Consider the following 10,763-nt stretch of genomic DNA (forward strand, 5'->3'; position numbering starts at 1 on the left):
AAAAGATAAGAGAAGATGTAGGGATGCTTCTGTTGTTAAAAACACTGACTACTCTTGCAAGGGACACGGGTTCAGTTGCCAACACCCACATGGTACATCATCTAAGTTCCGGAGGATCCAATGCCTCCTCGGTCACTGTATGCATATGGTGCACATACATACATAATCAAAACACAAGTACACAAAAAATAAAATAGTAGATCTTTAAAAAATAAATATTCGTCTTGAACAAAGATACTTACAAATACTTCATCAGTCAGTCTTCCGATAAGAGGACTTTTAAATCTCCAACAAAAACAGGAAAAACATCATTGAGTAGAGGGGTGTGGACATTTGAACACATCAGAATTTGGACACTGAGAAAAAGAAAAATGTAAGATACTGAAAATTGTAAAGTTTGGATACTTGAAAACAGATGGCACTAAAGCAATTGATCTCAGAGTAGGAAGATTTAGAGGCAAGTCAAGAAAAGAGTTTTATATGGTAAGTGAATTACTCAACAAGAAAATTAGAGCACTAGATTTACCTCATCAGTTATATAACAATCACAAACAAGTACGCTCTTTTTTGTTTCCAGCTTACCAACAACATTTGCAACTTTGGATATGGATGGTGTAAGAAAAATTATCTTTGCACTTCCAGGTAAGAATCATTAAAATTGTTTTCTCTTTTTCTAGAAAAATAACCAAAAACAATTTAGGCTTCTCAGATGGCCAGCCTCTAATCAACATCACTTGATTTATAATTTGAATAGCCGTACTAATTGACAAATCACTCACCTTCTCTGAGGCTAGTTCTTCACCTATAAAACAGGTCTGATACCTAGTCAAACCAGAATATTCTTCCAGGATACAGTCCTTAGCCTAAGATGATAGCCAAATATAAATGGGCAGTCTAATTAGACCTCACAACTAGAAGTACTATCAAACATGAAATTTCTAGATCACATATAGCCAGGTATGGCAATACACATCAGTAATTCCAGCACTCAGGTGAATGAGGCAGGAAGATCATGAAATGAGGCCAGCCTGGGCTACATAACAAGACCTTGTCTGGATGCAAACAAGCACAGCTGTGCTTCTGGTCTTAGGATGATTAAGGCCTGGGGAAGGGAAGCAGAGTTGCTGATGCTGATATACCTCTGCCAGCATTCACACGTCACCTGTCTGACATCCACATTACCACCTAACACCCATTCAAGCAGAAACCTGAGTGTTCAAACTGTAGAAAAACAAGATGGTCCAGTTTCTAAGAATTTGTTAATTCAATTTTTATTAATTGCAGCCCCGCATCTTATGTCTTTGTTAATCTTAATAAATTTTAAAGCACTTTAGAATTTTATGTATCCACTTGTTATTTTTTTTAAAAAACTATCCTGTAAGTATATCTGTAATTCTAATTCTGATGGGGCTGAGGCAGTAGGATCACCAAAGGTTTAAGGGCAGCCTTGGCAAAAAAAGACCTAGTCTTAAAAAATAGAAACTTGTAATAGTTCTGCTCAAGTACCCATTTTGTTAACAGCAATTCTTAAAAAAAAGTAAAAATCCTTTCAGACTCACAAATCTCATGGAAATCAGAGATTTATTTGCTTTTTATATCAGTGAATCTCAAAATAGAATCTAAAAAAAAAAATAAAAGAAGCAGGCAGAAGAATTTTTAAGTCTTAACATTTTAAACACTGTCCATAAGCATAAACATAAACTTGTGTCATACAGAAAATATTAAGATTAATTGTAAGTAAACCAACCTCAAATATCTATGGCATATGGCTAAACCTAAGGTCTTTAATGTTCCCTCAGATACTCTGAAGGCTAATCTATGACAAATGAGCTGCTCTTGCTAGCTTCATTTTGTCTAGTAAAGAGGCTGCTTTCTCCTTAGGTGTGATGTAACACATAGATTAGACTACCACCAGTGATACTAGAACAAAGATCATTATTGTAAGAGCCCGTTTCTGATGATATATGATTGTTCCACAGAAACTACAAAATTCAAAGCTGTCTTCAAATCACTCTTTTTATTTGAAACACCCTCCACTGAGCCTGAATGAACCAAAAGAGGGCAGCAACAGCTCACATGTCCAGATCCACATATAGCAAAGATGTTCCTCTTCCAAAGATTTTCAATTTCTAGAGTGTATTTATGCTTTCTTAAAGGCCATGTACTTAAAGGTTTTCACCAATCTTATAGCCAATGTAATAATTTCACATATAACAGTTTTTAACTTTTAAAATTACACATTCACTATGAAAACATGGAAATGGCAGCTGACAAAATGGCTCAATCCATTAAGGTACCTGAGTTTAATTTTCTGGACACACATGGTAAGGAGAGAGAGAACCAACTCCCACAAGTTGTCCTGTGAGCTTCTCTTGTGTGCTATGAGGCATGCGTGCACACACACACACACACACACACACACACACACACACACACTAAAAAATTAAATTAAAAATTAAACCTTTGAGCCAGTCAGTGGTGTTATACACCTTTAATCCCAGCACTCAGGAGGCAGAAGCAGGTGGTTCTCTGTGAGTTCAAGGCCAGCCTGGTCTACAATGTGAGTTCCAGGAGAGTCAGGGCTACACAGAGAAACCTTGTCTAGAAAAACAAAACAAAACCAAGGTCCTAGTCTAGAGGTGGCTCAGCTGTTAAGAGCTCTGCTGCTCTCCCAAAGAACCTGAAGTCAGTTTCTAGCACCCTTGGCAGGCGATCTAGTACCCTCTTATGACCTCCTCTGGTACGTACAAGCACATAGCATAACATAATTTTGTTTTTAATGTAAGATCCAACTGTTTATTGTCTGTCTAGTTAAGAATCCCACTTTAGCTGGGCATTGGTAGTTGCACACCTTTAATCTCAGCACTTGGGAGACAAAAGCAGGTGGATCTCTGTGAGTTCAAGGCCAGTCTAGTCTACAGAGCTAGTTCCAGGACAGGCTCCAAAGCAATACAGAGAAACCCTTTCCTGAAAAACCAAAAAAAAAAAGAATCACACTTTATGTATGTATGGAAAATATACATAGAGACTAAAGATGAAAGAATAATACACCAAGCAAATTGAAGTCAAAAGCTAGCAAGAGAACCTACAGCCTTATAAGACAAAAGTAGACTTCAAGACATCAGACAAAGTGATAAAGGAAATCATTACATGTGAATAAAGAGAACAATCCATACATAAGATATAATTATTATAAACAAACATATACACCAAAGGTTGATGCACACAGTTTCCTCACAGTTCTAAGGCTCAGAAACCCAAAACTCAAGGTGGCGACAGTGCTGCTCTCTGATGCCTTCTCTGCTCTTCAGTCAGCTGCCTCTGAGTCTCATGGCCTTGCCTCTGACATGCATACTTCGGTTGGTCTCTGCTTTCTACTGCATTCGGGCCCTATCTTGTGTCCTCAATGAGCTTTGGTCAACAAGGCCCTGCTCCTCAGATACCCTGAGCACTGAGCTTTCTTGTGGGAGTTAAAATTGCAGTTCACACCACCTTACTCCTCTTAAAGTCTTTACAGCTTAAGTCATTTGGTATGTCTGAATAAAGAGGGCTATAGATAAAGTTCCATATCTCTATTTTCTTTTATTTGTATCATATTTCTATGGTAGAAATGCTTCAAAAATAACGAGAAGATATGTTAAAAAATTTTAACTTATTAAAATTGTGATGGTGCTCAGTGTAAAAGTATGTGTGGTTCACATGCAGGGTTAAGTGTATGCCCATTCACCCACAGCCACAAATGCGCACACGTGCACATCAAGGTTAGCAATGGCTTTTAGTGCAAGGCTCTCAGGAAAGCAGAAATGGGTCCTAACAGCTGAGAATCTGATCTCTTTGTATTTTCATGGAAGACCAGAAGGTTCAGTTCTTACCCTCTGTAGATGTGTGTAACTACCCCTCTGTTCTGTGATTCTGTTGGGTTCAGAGTGATTCAGAAGAAGTAGATAAATGGTCATTCACATTCTATCATGTTCTATCATACCTAACTGTACACATAGATGTAATTGTCTGACAAATCTTTATGTGGTATAATATAAATAACTATTTGGTTGACTTTCAGGGAATCCTGTATCAGCTGTGGTCACCTGCAATCTCTTTGTTGTACCTGCACTGAGAAAGATGCAGGGTATCTTGGATCCTCGGCCAACCATCATCAAAGCCAGGGTAATGTTTCCTATTTGGTTTCTAATGACCAGAAACCAAAATGGAAGGAAGCCTGATAACAATTACTAACTGTCCAAAATAGATGACTATAATTTTAGATTTGTTTACTCATAATTGTATTAGTGTTCTCTCCCCTTGTGGTGGAAAGAGAAGGGAACATTCACTTTTATGTCCTGCATACATAGAGAGAGATAGCTCAGAAGTCAAAAGTACTGGCTGCTCTGCCAGAGGCCCAAGATTCAATTCCCAGCATTCATATGCAGCTGTTACTTCAGTCCCTGGGGATCTGATGCCCTCTTCTTCTGGCCTTCTCCTCAGGCATTGTATACACATGGCATACAGACATACACAGGAAAAGCACCCATACACATAAAAGTAAATAAAATGTTTTATTCAAACATCTAGTAGGTCCTAAGAAAAAGCCAGCAAACAGGAAACAGCCTGTACCACACACTAGACTTGTGAAGAGTAAGAGGTAAGATTGTTTCCCAGTGATGTTCATAGAGGACAGACATGGAAATACTTAGATTAATAGAAATGGGTTAATACTTAAGACAGAGCTAGCCAATAAGAAACAAGTAACTGGCCAACAGCATTATATCGAATACAGAGTCTCTGTGTGTTATTTGGGGCTGGCGCCGTGGTGGGTCTAGGCCGGCAAGAAAAACCTTACTCCTTACATATGATGTGCCCAACGTGGGGCACAAACCCACCACCCTGGGATTAAGAGTTAACCTGTTTGATTGTATGTGCTTGCTCTTCAAAAAATTCAGAAGGGGCAATCAAAGTACTAAAAGACTGTGGCACTTCAGAACAGCATTAGTCAGACAAGGGCTATCCACCACAGTAAGACAAGGGCTACCCACACTACTGATTTAACTTACCACTCAACCAGTTATACATTTTCTGTATTACTAACAGGTGACTTTCTTGACATCATAATCTATAGAACCAAGCTATTACTATTCAAAAGTTTTGAAGTAATTTACATATGACACAATTCTATGCTTATTTGACCAAACGAATATAAAACACAGAAGAGGGATTGAAGAGATGGCTCAGTGGTTAAGAGCCAGATTCGATTCCCAGCAGTCACATGGCACTCACAACAGCCTGTACCTCCTGTTTCAGGGGATCTGACATCTTCACACAGACAAAACAACAAATTGCATGAAATAAAAATGAACTGTTTTTTAAAAGTAAATAAAACACAAAAGAAGAAATAGTGATAAAATATTATTTAGGATACATAGTGTAAAAACATCTAAAATGTCGACACACACCTTTAATCCCAGCACTCAGGAGTCAGAGGCAGGAAGAGCTCTGAGTTCAAGGCTGCCTGGTCTACTCAAACAAACAAAAAACATCTAAGACAACTTAGATGGCAGGTTAAAGGCACATGCTACCATGCCTGACAGCCTGAGTTCAATCCCTGGGACCCACTTGGTGAGAGAAAACTGACTTCCTGAAAGTTGTCCTTTGACCCCCAACATAAATTGTGTGGCACTTGCATGTGCACACAGACACATATACATAAAATAAATATGCTTTCTGAAAAATCCAGGCCATCAGCAGTCTTAATGTTGATACTTTTATTACTGGAGATTTGTGAATGAAAGAAGATAAAAGCATCCTGTTTCCCTAAAATATCACTTAAAATCAACTAGCCAGGCATAGTGTCCTGTGTGTCAAATCATCCCTCCCCAAAATGGAGCTTCTTTTCAGTAATCATAAGGAGATATGCTCAGAATTGCCAGCAAAGTAAGGAGAGAGGAAGGAAGAAAGGCCAGTATGAACAAAAACAAATTATGATCAGATCAAAAATTCTAAGTCCTAACAGATTTAGAGCCAATCCAATAATGGAGAATATACTGTCTTCACACTTGCTAAGCTAAGGGAGCAGAAAAGATCCATATTGTTCTAAGAGATACATAGCTTATCCAACACTGCAAAGCTCATAAGAGTCCTTACATTTATTTCATTTTTAATATCTACCATCTAGCCTTTAAAATTGGCTGCAAAACAGCCATGTGAGTGGCTCCTGCAATTTAGCACTGGAGAGCACATACAGAGAGACTAAGAGGAAGCACAAAACAATTTAGGAGCAGTAAGAAGTTATGCTATCAGCAAAGAAAATATAAGCAACATATAAAAGCCTATTCCTTATACATTGAAAATAGTTTTATAAATGGGTAGGTGAATAATGCCTAGCACATATTATATCTACAGTGAATACTGGTGGATGGTTAATTACTGAATTTGTTTATTAAATCTACCTCCTTTCCTTTTAATAATAAGGTATTGCTTCAGTTTCTCATTTCATAGATTCAGGATCATTACAACCCATAATAATAGATTTTACCTTTTTCATTTGTCCTTTGTCCCATTATGAACACTGACTTCCTGGCAGTCTTACTTCTTTACAGTAGCAGTCAACCTCTGTCTGGACTTTTGCATTAAAAACAAGATGGCAATAAGAGAAATAGTAGAATGACAAGAATGTTATCTATCCATGCTCACTATATTCTCTGTAGTTCTGAGAACTGATTAGGTGACCAAGTTAAATTTCTTTGCCTCTTCATGCTGTAGTTGTCGTGTGATGTAAAACTGGACCCTCGCCCAGAATACCACCGGTGTATACTGACGTGGCATCACCAAGAACCACTGCCCTGGGCCCAGAGTACAGGTCAGTCATTCATACCTGTACACCCACACAGGTGCTTGTGCACTTCGAAAAACAAACCACAGTAACAACTATGTCAATCCTGTCTCTCCCTTGGCGATAATGAAATGAATAGTTGTCATGCACTTCTCTTTTTAAGAGGTTAGATGAAATAAGTTATTCTTAATGTTTATTTTACTGAGCCATATTTTCTAAATACACATTTGAAATATACAAATAATATTACAGATTTTGATCTATTAGTTCAAGCAGCCCTCTGAACATGACTGGTGGGTTGGAAGGAAGAGTACAGTAGCTGTGTTATCCTGCAATGTTGAGGAAAAAGCCAAATTTACAATCTGATCTTTATGGACCCTACTACGTCCTAGGTACTGGTAAACTTTAAGGACAAAACCATGTTGATAATTCAGAAGTCTACCTCTGAAGTAGAGAACTCTCTACTTTCAACCTTTTCTAATCATATTTTGCCCGAATTTGATGCAGTTCCACAAAAACTGTCACCTAAAAAAAAAAAAAAAAGACCCTGTATCAACTGCAAACATTCACTGACAGTGGTTCAGTTCATGAGCCTTTGTCATCACAGAGTTCTGCATGCAAGTTGGCCACCTGCCTAGTTAGAAAGACCCTAGGCAGCGTACCTCAGACCTTTTGCATCTTATAAGAGTTAAATAAGACAGTTCATAAAAATGACCATAAAGTGCCTAATGGTAGCTTCTATTATTGTTATCTTAAGTTTTTTAAAGGCTTTATTTTTATACGAATATAAATCCACCCAGAAGTGAGAATTTTTTGTGGCATTTTGAATGGCTATAAAGTACTATTTTATTCTTTAAAAAATATCTAATATTTGTTTTTAAAGTTTTTGATGAGAAGGTGAAGGATGTAGGACCTGCATTTCATCTGGGAAAGGTACTGGGAAGCCTGTCATCTCTGTCCTTGGAGCCCTGTACTCCATTTGCTGGCCTCTCCACAAATAGTTCCTGATGCTGCAGTAATGAGAGTATTTCATTCCAGGTAATCAGATGAGCAGCCGTCTGATGAGCATGCGCAGCGCCAATGGATTATTGATGCTACCTCCAAAGACAGAGCAGTACGTGGAACTCCACAAGGGCGAGGTGGTGGATGTTATGGTCATTGGACGGCTATGATGGTCACCAACAGGAGAAAGCTTTGATGCATGTCCACATATCATTGACTGTATCCTGTAATATGCAACGGCACAGCTAGTTTTTCTGATCTGGATAAAAGTTGATCTGTATAGTCAACATCTTGAACTATATTTCAAATGAATTTAAATACCTTTTAAAGAAAAAAAAAACACCTAAGAATAAATCTTAACAGACAACTCTATTCTGATTATATCAAAGCAAAATTTTCCTTTCTTGCAAATTGCTTTGTGTGTTCAATGCTAGGTCTGATAGCGATAGCTTTTAGTAGACAGCGCGGTAGGTGCCTGCAGAACTTGTGTTTTTTCTCATCTTTAAATACAACTACTTATGCTCTTAATCAAGGCTGTCTGCTTATTTATATACTAGTGTAGGCAACACTTGGATTTTCCTTCTTAGTATGCTTCGTAACTGCTTTAAAGAGAGCTTTTGCTTGTTCTTTATCATGTATCTCGTGTTTATGTGCACTGTGCCAAAAGAGGAGTGACCTCGCGGAGGCCCGCCCTGCCGCAAGAAGATCCCTGCCAAGCACCCAGGGACGTTCTCGCCCTAGCAGCCTCATGGCACAGTACTCGCAGGCAGTAACTGGATACCTTTTATCTGAACAAACAAACTGGGGGAAAATGCTTCCTTAAGTGCTGACAGCCTTTTTAACCAACACATTTAAAATTGTACAGAACAAAAATAAAATAAAATCAAAGACTGATCTTGTACAGATATTAGTGTTACCAGCATTCATGTGGAAATCAAGAGCAAAAACAAAATAATGTTAAACAACTCTGTACCATAACATTTTCTGTAATGATACTGAAACTTAATGAATAAAAAAAAAAATCCTTGGTCATTATTTAAAATGTATTGTGCTGGCCTTGTTATTTAGAAAGAGAAAATTGTTACTCCATTCTGACAGTACTCTGCATAGGTAAAAAGAATACTTAAGATAGCCTGCCAAGATGGGCAGTACAGAGATTTGAATTCCGGGCTGATACAACATTGTATCTTATTGTACTGTACTAAGAAAAAATAGCACTGGGGTCTTTTAGTAAGAGAACTTCCATCTGCTGTATTTACTGGTGATGGCTGGATAAACAGTAAGCCTAGCTAAAGGAAAGATACTTTATTACTTAGTAGAATGTTCTCCTTTTGGGTACCATCTTTGGATATGTACAGTTCTTTGAAAAGAAGGGAAAAATAAGTTATGAATCAAAACTTCAGATAAGTGCCTCAAAATTTTGTGTTTTGTTTTGTTGGTTGTGGCTGGGTCTCACTCTATAGCCCTGGTTGTCCTAGAACAAGATTCACCTGACTCTGCCACCCAAGTGACAGGATTGAGTGAGAGTGTGTGTCACCACAGCTGATGATAGGAATTTTTAAAGCATTTTCGAAAGAAATCAGAAATGTAGAGGTGTGGTGCCCTTGGAAGCACGCTCTAGGATGGCTCCCCACCTCCTTTTTCTTGTTTGGTTTGGGTTTTTGACACAGGGTTTCTCTGTGTAGCCCTGGCTGGCCTAGAACTCATTCTGTAGATCATGCTGGCCTCAGACACAGAGATCTGCCTGCCTCTGCCTCCTGAGTGCTGGGATTATAAGTGTGCACCACTACCACCTGGCTAGGATGTTTCTTTTAACAAAATCTTCAAATGATATTAACAGGAAGGCTGTATGTTCTGTAAAGTATGCTTAGTAAAGCAGACTAAGACACCACATAGTAACACAGCACAATGGGAAATGTGTGTTTAGGTGGAAGCTGCACTCCAGCACCCAGAGAATCTAGGATGTATGGTGGAGGCTGCACCCAAACCCCCCTCCCCTATCTCTCTCCAAACCCTGCCACATCTCAGAAAGCCCAGAAAATAGACAGGTGGTTTTCTGGTCTCTCTCTCTTTTCTCCTCTCAGGGGAGCTGGAAGGCCAACCGGGAGTGCTGTGTGCATTAAACGTGGTCTGATTTGGACTGTTGCATCAGCAGAGAGACTTATCAGGGTGTAGAAACTTTTCAATGTGTACTTTTTTTTTCTTTTTCTTTTTTTTTTTTTTTAAGATTTCTTTACTATGTATACAGTGTTCTGCCTGCGAGTCTGCCTGCCAGAAGAGGGTGCCAGATCTCACTACAGATGGTTGTGAGCCACCATGTGTTTGCTGGGAATTGAACTCAGCACCTCTGGAAGAATAGTCAGTGCTCTTAACCTCTAAACCATCTCTCCAACATGTGTACTTTTTAATGACATTTGATATTGGGGGTTAAAGTGAAATGTTCTATTGATTTTCTTCTGTATGCACAGCTGAAGAGTTAATGAAGATCCAATGAAAACGCATAGTTATGTTCATTTCAGAAATAAGCATTACTATGTGTGTAGGTACAAAATATACCATACTCCTACTCACAGAAACGAATGAAATGGCATGACTGCACCTGTACTCCATCAGGGAGAAAACAAAAACTATGCAAGGAACTATCTTGTATGTTTCATAATGCATGATAGAGTGAAAACTATGACATACACCATACTGCATTCTTGTTAAAGAGCTCCAGAACTCGTTCATAGTCCCCAGTCCTCAGAATTTATGGCACATGGAGGCCCACATGTGCAGGCCTTAGTAAATATGTGCAGTGAAACATCAAGTAGCACTTACTGCATGCCAGGCACTGTTCAAAGCCCTTCCTGTTGTCTTTCACAACAGCCCTATGATTCCTATTACAAATAGAGGGACCAGGGCAGATGTGTGTTCATAGTCACACAGCTAGCTCATA

General features: G+C 38.7%; 1 protein-coding gene across 12 annotated transcripts in view; it reads left to right on the top strand.

The window, feature by feature from the left end:
* Gphn (gephyrin) overlaps positions 1-8,867 on the top strand; it is a 360,226-nt gene extending 351,359 nt beyond the window's left edge. For all 12 annotated transcript variants that reach the window (XM_051196174.1, XM_051196176.1, XM_051196182.1 and 9 more), the window contains 4 exons: positions 578-642; positions 4,061-4,164; positions 6,754-6,850; positions 7,862-8,867. In XM_051196174.1, coding sequence (XP_051052131.1) covers positions 578-642; positions 4,061-4,164; positions 6,754-6,850; positions 7,862-7,995 — 400 coding nt within the window. In that variant the 3' untranslated portion in view covers positions 7,996-8,867. The remainder of the gene's footprint in view (positions 1-577; positions 643-4,060; positions 4,165-6,753; positions 6,851-7,861) is intronic.
* The last annotated feature ends 1,896 nt before the right edge of the window (positions 8,868-10,763 follow it).

Source organism: Phodopus roborovskii, unplaced genomic scaffold, assembly GCF_943737965.1.
Source record: "Phodopus roborovskii unplaced genomic scaffold, PHOROB, whole genome shotgun sequence".
Taxonomy (NCBI): domain Eukaryota; kingdom Metazoa; phylum Chordata; class Mammalia; order Rodentia; family Cricetidae; genus Phodopus; species Phodopus roborovskii.